The following is a 17,481-nucleotide window of genomic DNA, read 5'->3' as shown; positions in this document are numbered from 1 at the left end:
CATTAACAATATCCCGAACATCTTGCGTGTTATCTTAAGATGTTATCCATAAACGCTGAGAAGAAAGATTCCAATTTGAATATTCTCGAAGTAATCTATAGCAATATATTTGACATGGCTGCTGACGTCAGCCTAGGCTTAGGCAAAATTCGAAGAATCTTCTCATGGCGTGAGAACTACAATAGGATATGGGGTAACAATAACATTTCAGTCTAAAAGGTTGAATTTTTTGACAATCATCATACAAAAAAATATATATTGTTTTCAGGTGTCCAGCATGTACAGAGGTACGGCCAGGTACGCGGTGCCATTAATAATTTGTTTGCCCGTTCAGCCGTACCAGAAAAAAATAACGGTGTCGGGGGTCGATTACCTTACCAGAAAAATATAAAACAAATCTGCCTGCTGGACCTCATTTGGTTTTTGACATCGAACCAATCACGTGAAATCTTTCTTGATATTGGTAAGTGTTCTCCAGCAATTTCATGTTTGACCTTGGTTGCACGGGCTAACTCTTCCACGGAGGCTTCAGCTGTTTAGTATCCAATAGGACTTTAGCATATTTTGGATAATGTGCAAACTTCTTTGTTCCACATTGAAAATAAGTTCCAATAATTGCTGCTCGTCGATGTTTAACCTGGGATCGGTTATATGTGATTGCGCCATTTGCCTCTGATCACCGTGTAATATTTTTTAAAAGATGTTCAAAAGGTGTTGAGTAACAAAAGATCTTTAAGACGTGGTAAGAACGCTTCCATCATTTTTTTTTTCACTATCGATGAAGCCCTTATCATTAACGATTTTTAAATTTGTATTGTATCCTACTTCACATGCTATTTTCATCGACATATTAATTTGTATAAACCTTCAATCGCTACCAACAGTGCAGTTTAATCTAATTTGAATTTCGAAACTATTATGTTGTACTGGAATGTTGCCATCTGAATTATATATTCCATATGATGGTGACATCCTTACTTCCAAGATTCTTTTTTATTTTGCCAGAAGTATGTATCACTCTAAGTCCTAAGTTTATATGAAAAATGGTAAAATCAGCGGATTGTAGTCGGCTTTAGAGGTGGGCTTACCCGTGACCATTTTAACGATGTGACCTTTAAAGCCATCTTTATATTGGAAGTCAGATCGTGCCCTTTAACTATTTGCAGCTTCAAGGTGGATCGATGCTCAGCTAAGATATGGCTGAACTACTCATTTATATATAAAGCATTTAAATTCTATGTTGTTAAGTTGAATATGTATAAAATTTGCATGTACTGTGCCAGTGCAATAAACGGCTGTAATGAAGGTAAGTTATTGCATTTACAGAATTTATATAAATTTGGTTTGTATTTTAAGTGAATATCAATGCTTTCTAAATTAGTAAGTGACTTTTGTGATTGTCATTGTAGGCCCAAGAATTACGTATATCATACCATATTTAATTACAGTGCATTTATCTTTTGTAAGCACTCTGGCAATATCAGTTTTATTCATTGACACTGAATTGAATTGATTTAAGTATTTCAATTACTGAATTTAAATGTGATTTCACTTCAAGTGTTGTCATTTTCAGTATGACTGCGTAATGTTCGTTGTCATCATTTTTTAGAAGTTGTTCACTTTCCTTTCTGACTTTAATCATTACCTTTTGTTATGTGTATATACATATAATATATCATTTCAAAACAATGATTTTAGCAAAAGTCATTTAGTTAATTAAATTTTTTCATGTTTGTATTTTAACACTGCAGCATGTACTTTAAAAAATTGCGTCACGTTAATGTTTGATTAATTTATTTATATTATTATATATATTATATATTTATATTTATATTATTATTATTTGTTGGAACTGAAGTGCATAAAAGTAGCATGTATTAAAAGATTTGGAATTATTAGCTATACTGATCCATTATGAATCATTTATGCAAGGAAATTTACGATTTATATCTCAAACGGATTTATCGTGAAACATACAAGAACAGTTTGGATTTTAAAATGTAACTGATTGTTATGCAGTATTTGTAAACAAGCACATGACATTTATCACTAAAATACATTTGGAGATTATCCGGATTTCTTGGACGTGATAGGACGTTTAGGAATTAATGAATTTATTAACTACTGTAACTTATTTTTCATTCATTTCCTTTGTATTTTAGATTCTGATTACAACACAAAGACATTCTCATTCACATCCTTTACCTCAGAAATAAATATCAGTAACACCAACATTAAATTCACACCATCAGTACTAAACCTAGCTGTTACTCTGGACAATACTCTCACATTGCAGAAACATGTCATGAACATATGCAAGGCTGCATATCTTGAGCTGAGATGCATCAGCTCCATTCCATTCACAAAACAAATCTCTTTCAGTTGATGCCACTAAAACACAAGTGTGTTCATTAGTACTTTCAAGACTGGACTATTGTAACTCAATTCTGTCTGGGTCATCTCAATATCTACTCCAGAAACTTCAAAAAGTTCAAAACACAGCTGCTCGGATCATACTTAGAGTACCACGATCAGAGCACACGTTCCCCGCTGCTCTGTACCCTACACTGGCTATTCATTACATCCAGAATCAAACACAAAATTTGTTCTCTGTGCTACGTTTCAATGACGGACTCCAGTCCAACATACCTATCCGACCTCCTCCATGTATACACACCAGCAAGATACTTACGCTCTTCTTCTGACAATCGTATACTAATTATCCCCACTATGAAAACAAAGTCATATGGACAGCCTTCTTTTGCATACCAGGGCCCAGACACGTGTCATGAAGTGCCCACTGAACTTAGACACAAAGACACAGTGATTCCATTCAAGAGTGCTCTCAAAACTCACTTATTTCGACTGCAAGAACAAACGTAAAGACCTAATAATGTTTCCTACCTTAAATATTCTCAGCATGTTTTTTATATTTTCTAATTTCATGGTGTTTGTTTTTGTAATCATATCATGATATATGTTTTTTATCTTATAGGTGTTGTCTAATGTGGTAAAGGGCTTAGAGCTTCCAAAGATTAGGCGCTATACAAAGTCCTCATTATTATTATTATTATTATTATTATAAATAGAGTTATATTATGAATTGTACATACCTTGGTGGTTTTTCTCTTACTTGTTACGTAGATTAGGCTCCTGGATCACAGCAATTTACATTGAATTGTCTAATTTTATTATTAAAGACTAGTTTCTGTTTTGTCCCGATCAGTGGATTGATAGATGACTACAGGTCAATTTACTTTCAATATAACCTGGTAATAACTAACCTCTTTTGTATTGCATATATAAAGAATCGTGTTCGCCTCTTTTGTATTGCATATATAAAGAATCGTGTTCGCCTCTTTTGTATTGCATATATAAAGAATCGTGTTCGCTTTTTAGAGAACTTTTACTTTGATATTTTAATACAGTGACCTACGTCTTTTGGAAGTCTTATGTTTTTATTGAAAACGTTTGTAATCTGAGGATCATTTTGGAAAATGATGATGTAGAATATCTAGGCTAGCATCTGGACATGAGTAAGGTATGGTCATGAGTTTATTTGCAAAATGAAATATGACAGATGGTCAGATCATGCTAGTCAGGATTTTGTTCAAAATAGTAAATATAACCGCAAAAAGTGCTCATTCATTTTGACAGATGCTGTTTCTACTTCAAAAGAATATAAAATGAATTTGCACAAATGTTCGACTGCAATGATACGAGACTTTATTTCTTCTCAGTAGAAAATTACCTCAGAAATTTAAATTTCGTGGATGGTCTATCAACACCATGGTTCCCTTTATTTTGAAAGTGATGTTAATCATGTGCATGCAGTTTATAGTGATATCATTTGATATTATCGCGCGGAAAAAAAAAAAACTATTAAAAGTGAAAAAGGAGAATCTTTCTAAATTGAGTGCACCATGTTACACATAACTATAAGTTCACACGCAGGGAATGGTCTTCAAACTCTACATAAATACAGTTTGTACAAATGTTTCAAATACCAAGCTAGAAGTCTACTCAAAGGTTTGTGTACAGGAATTATAATTTTACCATAACAGGTACTAAATTTCAGACAAGAATCTGCAAAGAATTATATGTCTTGCTCCATGCTTGAAACATGTTCATGTATATTTTCACATTCACATGACCTTGCCCGAGGGTCAGACTGAGCATTCGAATGTGTTCATCGGAATAGACGGAACTTACTGATGTTACAGCCCGATCATTATAGCCATTCCATCCAGAGCCCGTAACATATGACAATACAGAAACACCATAACGACAAACGTAACCAATAAGTCCGATAGTTTATGACAATATAGAAACACGTCAACTACTAACTTTACCACGGACTATATGTGGAGGTCAGAACGAGGGAATGGTTTCATAAGTATGAACTGGCAAAAGTTTAAGTTCGGTACAGATCCTGGCCGTGAATTGGGATTGTGATTATACAGAAAAAATTTAATTGAGCACGTAGCCAAGATTTTCAGATTAACTTGGCCTTTCCATAGGGTCACGTGGTTGGTAGCGTTGCATGGATATATAAGGAAATATAGTTCTGATTCTTCAGCCTCGCTTCTATTCCACACCAGTATTTGCGACACATGACAGCGCAGGAAATCTTTAATTGAAAACCTAACCAAGATTGTTCAATAACCTAACCTTATCTGAGGGTCAGACCAAGGTTGGTGGAAAATGATTACATGTTATAATAATGCGTATGATTAGTGACATATGAACATACAAAGAAATAAAGAAAAAGATAAAAATGTATGTCTGAATGAAGGAAAAAAACAAAGAACTGGATGACGAGAAAAAACATAATACATGAATGAAGAAATGAAGAAAGAATGTGCTTGTGTGTGTGTGTGTGATTTGGATTTTAACGTAGCTTTAACAATTTTTCAGTTATATCGCTACGATGTCAGTAGTGTTGCAGTTTACAATGTTGTTTTGCACTGGGGTATCATGCTGTAGACACATAGCGTCATGTCCGGCCCATTCACGTTATCCTAACACAAGGCCGACCAGTCCTAAGACTACCCTCTTAACGCTGATAGCCAATCTAGTTAGTCACAGGTACCATTTTTATAAGTTTTTGGTATGATTCGACCGGGTATGAATCCACGAACGCACGTATCTAAGGCGGACGCTCTAACAACCTAGGCTACCGGAGCGGTCGCAGAAAAGTAAATGAAACGTAGCATAAACGGATATGGCGACATTTGTGTAGAAGAAGTTAGGAATGAAGAAAGAAAGAGGGAGGAAATAATGAGAATGCATTAAGAAAGAAAAAGGAAGAAAGAAAGACGAATATTTAAAGGAAGGTTGATGATAAGATAATTGATAAATTTTTTGCATTGCATTTATCTTTATTTCTGCTGACAACTGAACGAAAACATAGTTGAACTTTAAGCGGGAGAATCTCTTGCCGTTTGAGGACCAGTATGTATCAGATAGCGTATAATCTAATTGTCTCATATTAGTTGCAATACATTAATAAGATATAAGCTAATTTATATAATTTTCCACATTTCGCCCGTGATCGATAAGGCTCCAGCACCTTGCTATTGCCTATTCCGTTTGATAACTCTAACCAGGTTCATGACTTTCGTTAATGAGTCAAATGCTTCGAACTGCAATGTACGACCCACTAAATTCTGCACTTTCATTGTACGGCCAATATATGTGTTGGCAAGGGAGCAAAATGTAAAATGTTAGACCTTTTTGTCTCAGATGCTTTGAGAGTGCTATAAAGCAAGATATTGTTTTGATGCTGTATTTTCTTCTCATTCGTTTATTGAAACCTTTTATCATTGTAACCTCATAGCGTGTGTTGCAAAAGATGATATCTCTAAAACATGGGATATACCGCAAATGTTACGGGAGACAGTGGGGTATAGACATAACACTATCTTTTGATGAAATTGATGAATCAAATGAAACATTGCATTAAACATTTCTCAGATAGAATGTCACGCTGTATTCATAAACTCAGAGTAAATGCATGTTAATTTCTCCATGTCCTATATAGCCGCAAAGAACAATAGAACCAAACATGGTGCTCTACGCTTATTGTACAATATTCTCACTCAAAACACTCATTTTCAGACTAGAGTATTGCCCCTTCTACCGTTACTCAATACAGCAACAAGTTGCTTGTGTTTCTATGTTTCTACCTTCATTTTAAAACCGTTACCCATTTCCCTTTAACCCATAAACACTTTTGGACAATACGCACCCTTCTACCCTATAAACCCATTCACATGTTCAGCCTATGGACACATTAAACATTAGATTTCACATCTTGCCCCAAGTGTCTTTCCAATGTTAATTTTCTATATTGTCCCAAAGCTTCTCTAACATGTTAATTTTCCGTATTGCCCACCAAAGTCTTTCTCTATCTTATTTTCCCGTATTGCCCCCAAGGGTCTCTTTGGCCATAATACTCTCACAAAACTACTAACGCGAAGAAAAGCTTGTTTCCTAGTTAGCATAACCATACACTGTTTGATTTGGAAGTTTATTATAATCATGGTTCATTTAGGAGGTGAAAAATAGTACTCGATGCCAAATTTTATTAAATGCTAACAAAATTCAAAATCATTTAGAAAACATTATTAAAACAATTTTTTCAGTATATTAAGATAAAATTTTCATTTAGCATATTTACAACGTCACAGTTTACATCTCTGCATAGTTAAATTACATGCACAGGAATTCAATTCGCATCCATGAATAAGGTAACTTTGAACGTGTAATATTACACTGACTAATGCAAACGTCGTACTACTTTCAAACACTGAATTGCCACCATTTCAATATTGTCCTTTATTAATAGAAAAAGGAAACAATTTTTAAAACGGGGCCCCGAGTGGCCGAGTGGTCTAAAGCGCTCACCGTTACGGATCACTGCCATCTCACCTCTGTCTGCGTCGGTTCGAGTCTCTGATTCGGCTAATGTCGGTATGTGAGAAAGCTTGCCAGTAGCTTCTCGTGGGTCGGTGGTTCTTTCCAGAGTTTTTCCGGGTTCTTCCTCCACTATTAATACTGGTCGCCATGTATATCCTATCTTGTGCTGAAAAATGGCGTTAAACCCTACAACAACAACAACAACAGCAACAGCATTGTTCAAAACAAAATTTTGATATTTTGAGTTCCGTGAAAAATAAAGCAACGAAGCTTAATGCAATTATTTATTTAAACTCAAGGCGTTAGTTAGAACACCTAATTACACAATTATAGTCTAGCAGTTTATATGAACAGGTGAGTTGAAAGGTTTAAAGATTTATTCCAAATCACGTTCTCCAGAAGACAGTATAATGTGTGTGTGTGTGTGTGTGTGTGTGTGTGTGTGTGTGTGCGTAAATCACGTTAATTCAATGAAATGCGTTCCGAAAGAGAATGCAAATTCTGCTACTAGGAAATCATAGAAGCAGAGAGTCAGTTAGTTACAAGGATTATGTCTACTTGCTTTAAATCCAACACGCAGAGCAACGTTAATACACTATTAAATTCATTCACATTGATATCCATTGTCGATGTATAGTGACTATTAGAAAGTACAGATTATAAGTTGAAACCTTCCATTTAATGTATTAGAACTGACCTCAGTGAGTACATAACTGAGAAAAGACGGTAATTATACACGTGAATTCAAACATATGTGATAAATAAACCTAGATAGTTAATTACGGACTAGATTAAGTCTATGAAAAGATCCATCTGGAGCCATATAGTGCACTCTACTAACTTTACACTTTGTAGTGTACCCATTTTATGAATTTAACATCAAAATAATAATTTCTAAAATCCTAGGACCTTCTACACTGAACAACAGGGTATATCACCTTCAGCTTTGTCAGACATCGAGACTTTACGTTTAGTACCTTAGGTTAAAGCATGGTACACATAAGAAATATGCAATTTTAGCTTTTAGCTTCAAATTTACTAAAAGCCATTTTATCATTACTATTCATCAATAATGAGAAAAATTTACACACTTGTCGCCGGTCATGCACATAGATATTCTTGCAGCTATTTCACGTTATGGATGTTTCGAATACACAATGACGCTTCCAATATTATAAATATCAAGCCTACAACGGTTGCGTTAATAGAAAAGGGAGATAATTCGCTTGGCATCCACTTCTTACCTAAGTTCACCTACGTGACCTCTGTACGGAAAAAAATGACGCCGTTGGCGATTCAACATCTTTGCTATGTAGCCGCTATTTTGATTATATACGAGTTCATCTTTACAAGAATCTTTCACGTAGCAGCGAATTATCAAGAAATATAAAGTGAATTGCTGGAACGGATAGAGGCTAAGCAGCCACATTGCATATCCTTAGCTGGTATAAATGCTATTTACCATTTTATTCTAGACATTGCATTTTATAGAATGCTTTCTAAAAAATTTGATTTGGTATAGAAACTGTTCAATTGACGGAAATTAACAATGTTATAGAACACAAACGCTGCATGACTATCGAATTAAGACTTAAACGTTCGAGAGTATATTTCAGTTACAGCAGTCAAGGTTACCCATGTAATAATTAAAACTTTAGTTTGATTATTTATTATAGTATGTGGCAATAAATATATTGATTGGATAAGCGGTGATACGGAATGTTATATCTGCCGGAATAAAATGAAATCAAAACTGCTATACAGCAAAGCAGAATGTGAGAACTGTTATTCGGCAGAAGAAATATTTAAAATGTTGTTATTCAGCATTTGAGTGACCTATTAGGTTTCTGAACAGTTTGTATTAACTACAAGGATATGTTAATTTTGAAATCAATTATTAACTTTAGGTCACTATTAAGTGTATAAAAAGCTACGAATTTCTTATTATAGTGGCTCATGGAAATAACAACGGATGGGATAGAATAAAAGCAATAATGAGTGCCTTCATTTGGAAACTAATTAAAAAATAGAGCCTAAATTAATTATTGAGGTTATCATTTTGTTTAAAACTGGATCCTCTTAGAATATTCATAAAATGTCGGTTACCTACATACTCCAAAATTTTTTTTTATAAAGTCCTTTCCATCTAAAAAGCAAGGAAAATTCATTCCTGAACTACCTCTACTAATTGATATGGTTACAAGGAGCCTGAACAAAACACCACAAGCGAAACCTTAGTTTGAGACCCCTATTGACATTTTACCCTTTACAGAGCACATTTAACTACAGGGTGCCACTCAGCAGCATGTATAGTAGAGTAATGTAGGAAATAAAACCACTGATTCTGTGCTGACAATAATTCAATCCAATTTAGGGACGTCATATGTCATGCACAAAAGACGTCAAAAGCTTTATCATGCAAGCTATGACATGGTAGAATGCATTACTTTCAGACCTTTTTATTGAATCAAATAAAAGAAAGAAATTCATCCACGAGATTATTTTGTATGCATAGTCAATGGGATCTAACTTCTCAAATCACATGACTTATCTCACACATAATATTGACCAATCGAAATGAGAGGAGATCGCACATACAGACACAGCTCGGTTGACACTATTTACAATGGGAGTTTACTCGACCTGCCATTGGCGATATCATCATTAATTTTATGTTTGTGACGGAGAATGTATGCGTGATAATATATGTTTTTGTTTAGTTAAACCCTACTAGAAATTATATTTTCTAGCGATAATCCCTTTTTATAAGATCCAGAAGTATGTCGTCTATCAGCCACTAAACATGACATTAAGCATACTAATTTTATCAATAACTAAGTACAACACATATAAATATATAACATATGTGATGCACTAGAGAAGATGTAAAAAATAGCACTTATCCCAACATCAAGACAATCCAAATGTTAAACGAAAATTTGCTGCTGTAATAAGACTTCATTGGGCTATGAGTCCACACATAAAACTATAAATTCCCGCTCCTCAGCGCATGTATGTTCAAGTACAGATATCAGTGATCCTCCAGCCTAGAAAAGACAACTATATTCCAAAGGTTTGGGAATTATTTATTTTGTACAGACAAACGTCAAAAGTAACTTTACCAATGTTGAGTCATATACAAGCCAAGTATGTGCTAGCAAGACAAACTATATTTCACCGGTAAACCTCATTTTGGGCGTTCATTTTGATTCTTTGCTCCAGGTGAAGAGGGGTTGATGTATTCCTCAAATTCAATCAACAACTCAGTTATTTCTCGCGTTTTCCAAAGGTGCCATTTCGACATTCTCATCTACAACCTCTTCTGCCCACGTTGCTGGTGTAGCACGAGCAGATGTTGCAAACACCACTGCCCCCAATATATTTAGAGCGGCTGTCAAGTAAATAAAGTTTCTCCATTCTTCTTGAGTACCCTGTGAAATAATTAGACGCCATTATTACATGCACTCAGCAGCACTACAAATTGTTATTTCTCGAACGACGATTTTCTTACCACACACCCACATTTAATTTTTGTTTCTTTGCTATTTCCCAATACATTGTTAGATATGATCTTGATGATCTTGGGCCAATTGGGGTTCATGCTAAATTCAGGAATTGTTTGCATGAAAATGTGTAAGGCATAAACTCTCCTAAACTACTTAAAAGTTTATTAAAGGATACAAAAATGTGTAAGACCTGATTGGTCACTGCCAATATCTAGTTAAAGGCCTATTACACTAGTAAATAGCTATGACTCGATGACAATGAATATAGTCAGCTGATAGCAGATTTCGTCAAGTCATACACAAGTTAATCTATTCATATTATGACATTCCTGAATCTTTCTATATTTTTTATTTTATTAATGTGGGCTCAGAATTTTGATGTATCTATTGTATTATGTATCGATTGTATATGTTGCCATATATCTGTCAATCCAAGTTAAACTATCGGGATGAAGTATCGATAATAAGCCCATGGATACTCTACTATTGTGATCCACTGAGTCCAATATGTGATATTACATTTTTGGGCTAAGTAACGCGGAGTATAGGCTTCATACGATATAGTGATGCTTTCCATTTAGTTCAGTATTGGCATGTTACAATTTAGGATTAAAGTAACGTGGTGTATTAGCTTTATAAAATATAACGATGCAGTCCACAGAGTGCATTATGTGATATATATTGCTAATATAACGTATCGGGACATTTAATATCTTTATGCAATCTAATAATGAAGTTACCGATAGCATATATGTTGTTAAATTGTTGGGGTCAAGTATCAACTTCGATAATAACTCTATGCACTCTAATACTGCTGTCTATTGAGTGCAGTATACCATATTACTCCGTTTCGTTGTATTTCATTCCTGGTTTAAACTCACCTGTTTTGTCATTATACCGGCTACTATTGGGGCAATCATGCCTGCTATGGTGGCTATGGAGTTACATATTCCATACACTGGTCCTGTATAGCTGCAAAATATGAAAGAAAAGTTAAAATAAATACATATTAATGCTATAAGGTTAATACTAGTAAAGCTTAATAATAATTAATAATAATAATAATAATAATGATAATAATAACATTATTTGCTGAGTATGATAAATCTGGTTCTGAAGGAATCAACAAATATTACATGTAATCCCCATTAATAAAAGATGTAAAAATCTAGCTCTTTATCTACATTGCCTAGCACACTGCCATGTAATCATAACTATGCTAACACACATACACTCATACATAGGATTATTAAGTCAAAACATGTGTAAGATATACACGTAGATGTGGGATATATGAAGACGGTCCAATTATACAAGTTAAGTATCATAATTTGCTCTGGGTTTGGTATCATCAGACCAAAAAATGAATAGTGAAGCATGCTCGTAAACGTATAGAGCGTAAGTGTTTTTTAACAACAGTGGAAATGAATTCCACAACACTGCTATATAATATGTACAAAATGTTCTGCTCAGAGTCTAAAAGATTTATAATTCTGGCAAAGAAAGAGTATAGTGTCACACAGACCGCATATTGAATGAATGGATATTGGAAGCTGGAGTTGGTGATCATTCATATTATATGGAGCCATGTTATGGAAAGATGCGCATGTCAACAGAATTTAACTAACTTGATAGTTAAATTATACTCACTATAAATTAACTAATACATTTAGGAAGAATGGCCCTTTTGCAATAATTACAGCAACTCATTTTTACCGTTTAAGTTTCTGATTATGCTTAGCTTGGCTTTACCCATATATGTATCCAATATAAAACGCATTTTGCTTAGATTCTGGCATAAAAGAAGCCTGTTTGTTCAATAAAGCAATTGTAGAGAATAGTCCAGGACACAAAATTTTTATTTTACAGCGATAAAAGGCTGTTAATAATCATTCTCAAAAGATCTTTTTCTCTGCGATGTATTTTAATTTAGTTCCTGTCTTTACATATGTTGATAGCCGCTATTTTCTTTATTCTTTACCTTGATTAAATATTCATACAGTTCGTTTTTTCGTGTTTTTCGTGTTTAATTACGTTTTATCAGTTTGCACTACAGTGTAACAAAAAGAACTTCCTGTTGTAATTATTGTTCAAGAAAATGGAGTGTATCACTCACGGCATATAAAGCTGTGTCATCTGCATGAAAATATCTTTCAAAGACATTCATAATAAGAGGATACTCAGTAATGAACAGGATAAACAGTAAAGGGCCTTAGCAGCGAGGTATTCCATTTTTCAAGTACTGGAAAGAATATATGGCATTGGCCACATCAATACAATGTCGCCTTCCCATTTGGTAAGTACGAAACCAAGCAAGCGAATTATCAGAGATTGTGTATGGATAGGGTGTGCTTCATTAATATATCATGATCTATCAAAGATTTACTAAAATCTAAATAAATTGCTTCGATTAATTTTGCGTAATCTATTGTTGAAAGGCATATAAGAACGAACTTGAGCAAGAATTGTTTTATCGGATACATGATTTACAGTTTTGTAGAAGATTATGTTTCTTAAAGATTCAGAGAAAATGAACGTCAATGATTGTTTTCAAAATGTAGAAAAGGCTAATCAAATTCAAATAGGTCGATGATTATTCCCTGACGATCTGGCACCTTTTTTAAATACTGGGAAAGCTTTGGCTAATTTTAGATTAGTTGGAAAGATTCCCGTATGAATAATTGTATTCATCAAGATAACAATTGAAGGGCAGAAACTTGAACTGATAGTTTGAATTATTTGTGTGAGATTTCATCTAGTTTGTTGCATTATTGCGATCACGTTTCTCTAAAATATAATAAATATCTTGAACGCACGTGTAAGGGCTCTGGAATGCTCTACGGGACGAGACTTTAAACTTTATACAATTTATAAGGAGTCAAACTTAGTTTGATGCATAATACTAGATACTATTTGCACATGTTTATATGCATTATTGCAGTGACAAAATCTTTGCAAATTTGCACTTTAACGTTTTCGGACGCATTCAAATAATCACTTATTGAATTGTATTCTTTCTTTAAAGCTGTGTCCATTAGTCTAGTGAACGTTTGCTGGGGCATGTTTAAAACAAATAATGAATTTATAAAAATAATAAATGTCATTAATTAGTCCCACAATTACTTACTGAAATTATGACAGGTTCAGTACGCTATTGATTGTATTCCATAAGAATAATGTTTCATTTCATTCTTTCCTTTTTTTCATTTTCTCAACTTTATGAACATGAGTATTAACAGAAAAAAGAAATTTCGAAGAAAAATAACATAGACGAGAATAGTTTGGAACTCACACTCCACAAAACTCCATGTAGATTACAACCAAACCTCCCGAAGCAAGACCCTCAAATAATGTACAGAGGCATAATAAAACAACAGCATAGTGACGTGTATCACATGTAACGAACCCTATGAGAACAAGACAGGCCGCTGAACCTAAAAACGCTGAAATGTAGAGGAAATAAACAATATTAGCGACTATCATGCATTTAGTGGCACCGTTCGTTCTGAAAACTGACACAGAAATACAATAATTTGTACTAATTAACTCAAATAAGGATTTGTAATTTTGTTTTACTCAAAGTATACTGTGAATATGTGCGTACATGTCTTTCAATGAAGCACAGTTAGTCAATTCTTGTTCTCAAGAATCACGGCGTATCTTTACGTTGTGCTGAATGATAAACTTGGTTTCATGTTTGCTTTGGATTAAATCATTCTAGGCTGGCAAAGACGGTTACATCGAAGACGAAATTGACTGATGCTCTTTTTTTCTTGTTTTGACGAGTTTGCACTCCACAGTTTAAGCACATTCAGTAGCGGAATCAATGCCAAAACAATAACTAATAACGTTTAGTACACTCTCGTAGTCGTACTAAAGGAGTTATCGGCGTGACAAGAAAACAAATACATGATCATCGCATGGCAGTTCACCATGAAATGTCACATCTATATTATTTGTATTTTGTTGTTACTGATATTTATGTGATATCAGTGATTTGTTGGTAGTATAAATTCTTGCGTTTTATTATATAAACACATATTGTCTGGAAGCTTTCGCATACTGCCCCAAATATCTAGGCTGGCATGCCCGGTATGACTTTAGAAAGGTTAATCAGATGAAGCGTTTCTTTAAAGAAATATGATTTATAAAATCACAAATAAACAGACAACAATATACTTTTAAAGTAATCCATGAATTCAGGACATTTCCTCGAACGACGCCTATTGCACAAATACACGTGGTGAAACAGTCATCATATGTCGTCCCCAGTACATGTGCTCAACATTTTAGATTGTTGTGAATTTAATAGTAGCAGTAACAGAGAGACATACTAACTAAATGCCGCAGATCTCTTCTACCTTTTCAGCTATCTAAGTAATGTTGCCCATGATTATAACGATGGCAAACCACGATGAATAGTTTGCAATCAGTGTAGGCCTCTTTCCGTTTATTTATTCTGCAAGGGGTTGCGAAGGTAAACAAGGAATTTTAGGAAAAACGTTATACTTCATCATCTATTTATTTATTGTGACAACTCAGTTTATCAAATATATTGACACAGAGAGTTAGGAGATTTAAAACACACATATTTTAGCTATCAATTGAACATTACATAATCCTATCGGCCATCATTGGACTTAGTTATATTATTCCACTTGCTTCATTTCGTTGGAAATCTGTTCATAGAACATATTATTCGATGTGTTGTATATACCAATTGATGGGCTGCCAAGAGACATTAGATAAACAGTCTTTCATTTTCTCTGAAGATTGCCTTGCTTTGTGATACTTTGTTATGGTTACATTATACAGAGGAGAGAAATGGCGAATCTTGTACGATGGTATAAATGCTGTTTGGTTTATTTAAATATTTGTTTGTATTATATTTAATATTACTTCTCGAGCTGTCCGATAATTTTATTTGTTTTATTTGTCTTTATGTTTGCTTGATTTTGTGTTTCTGTGCGTGCATGTGTGTATGTGTGTCAGAGAGAAATAATGTATTAATCTAAACACGAACAATTACAGTTATTATATTTTAAATTGTAATGCATGTTAAAACAAGCACATAATTTAGTATATTTTCTATTTTATATTTCGTGTTGCGTTTGTGATTCTTGAATACATGCTTTTGATTGCATATTTACATGCAAGTACAGAAACGAATACCGTGTGACGTAATGTATCACCTATGCCATGTTCCATTATAAAATGATGATAAAAGAGCGCTGAGGAAAGTTAGATTTTTAAAATTTTTGTCACTTTTCCTTTTTAAAGGTATCTTGACATTTTGTAATCCGTGGCTAACATACCGTTACTGATTAAAAATACAATGTATTTGGTTTCAGTGCGTGACATAATTTCAGTGTCAAATTACATAGAAGCATTCTTTACATCTGCTGCCGCTGTGTTACGGGCATTAACATATCAACATGTGTGCATATATATGTATATATATATGTATATATATATATATATATATATATATATATATAGAGAGAGAGAGAGAGAGAGAGAGAGAGATAGTAAGATAGATAGATATGTGTGTGTGTGTGTGTGTGTGTGTGTGTATGTGTGTGTGATTTTGGATTTGTAACGTAGCTTTAACACTTTTTCAGTCATATCGCTACGATGTATGCAGTGTGGCCGTTTATAGCGATGTCTAGCACTGGGGTATCATGCTGCAGACATGTAGCATGATGTCCCACCCATTCACATTATCCTGACACCAGGCCGACCAGTCCTAACACTAACCTCTTAACGCTGAGCGCCAAGCGAGGAAGCTGTTAATACCATTTTTGTAAGTCTTTGGTATGACTCGGCCGGGGATCGAACTCACGATCTCCAGCACGCGTGGCGTATATGTATATATATATATATATATATATATATATATATATATATATATGTGTGTGTGTGTGTGTGTGTGTGTGTATTTATGAATGTAGTAAGATGAATACATTGTACGTAGAAATTTGCCTTGGAGTGCATACGTGTGTACCTACCCATAAAAATACGTGTGCATGTATATTCGTATGTGCCTATGTATGCAAAAGCATATCGAAGTATACTTATGATTGTATTAATTATGTGTTTTTGACAAATGTATTGTTTTCAAATATATGCTTAGACTTTTCTCACATTGCTATTTGGTTGTGGAATTATGTAAAATTACTGTATTTCCTCCAAATACTAAAGTACACAATATCACTACAACGTCGCCGTCACGTCAGTAACTCTTTTCATCTTTAACATTGCTTTTTTGCATTGATGCGAGTTAAGTGAGGTATACATACTTGCTAGATCACATGATAAAGAGGCAGATTATATGATTTGCGAAGACCCTTTCCGTTTTGTCAATCTCTGTTTTAATTAGTTTTCAATTGCTCAAAGACAGTTGATTACAATTGACGCCATCATCTAGTTCGTTAGATTTTGAGCCTTAAAGGAATTTTAATCTTGGTATAGCTCATAAGTTAAACATTTATTTGTTATGAAGTGGCAACATAATTAATAAAATGAAACTAATAACTGCCATTGATGTGTCCATGACTTTTTCGAAATACTCAACGGCTAACATTCTGGTTAAACGAAAATAAACAGTGCTAACTTTCAAAAGAGCTGTATATACAGCAAGATAGACTATGTCAGGATTTTCTTTTTCAAAATTTAAATTCTGTTACATGCCTCATGACTTACAAATAGTCTGCAGTATACGTCGCACAGCTGTTACGCTAAACCAATTCCTGTTTATGATTATGTCCGCCAAGTGCCCTGCTGTGTAGACCGACAAAGACATTGTTATAAATGGCACTGATGAAAATACACCATTCTGAAAAAAAAAGAACTGTCTAAACTTTGGTTTTATCCATTGAGTTTGAAACTTTAATACGTTTGTATGTGCAATTATTTATTTCTCACACATTTTGTTCCATATACTGTATACATAACAAGATTTCCTCGTGGTTATGTGTTCCAGAATTTAGTTATTGAGAGGAACATCGCGAACATTTAACCTCGTGAAAATTAACGAAGTGAAAAATCAGCTTCT

The 17,481-nt window shown here is 34.1% G+C and overlaps 1 protein-coding gene across 1 annotated transcript in view; it reads right to left on the bottom strand.

The window, feature by feature from the left end:
• Positions 1–7,192: 7,192 nt before the first annotated feature.
• Positions 7,193–17,481, bottom strand: part of LOC149776811 (sialin-like) — a 48,393-nt gene continuing 38,104 nt past the window's right edge. Inside the window, exons 9-12 of the mRNA XM_089941516.1 lie at positions 17,130–17,262; positions 13,720–13,870; positions 11,309–11,399; positions 7,193–10,352 (exon numbers count right to left, since the gene is read on the bottom strand). Coding sequence (XP_089797642.1) covers positions 10,185–10,352; positions 11,309–11,399; positions 13,720–13,870; positions 17,130–17,262 — 543 coding nt within the window. The 3' untranslated portion in view covers positions 7,193–10,184. The remainder of the gene's footprint in view (positions 10,353–11,308; positions 11,400–13,719; positions 13,871–17,129; positions 17,263–17,481) is intronic.

This window comes from Sinohyriopsis cumingii, chromosome 18 (genome assembly GCF_028554795.1).
Source record: "Sinohyriopsis cumingii isolate HCF-2022 chromosome 18, ASM2855479v2, whole genome shotgun sequence".
NCBI lineage: Eukaryota > Metazoa > Mollusca > Bivalvia > Unionida > Unionidae > Sinohyriopsis > Sinohyriopsis cumingii.
The sequence above is the reverse complement of the archived record's forward strand: the minus strand, read 5'-3'. Positions and strand labels throughout refer to the sequence as shown.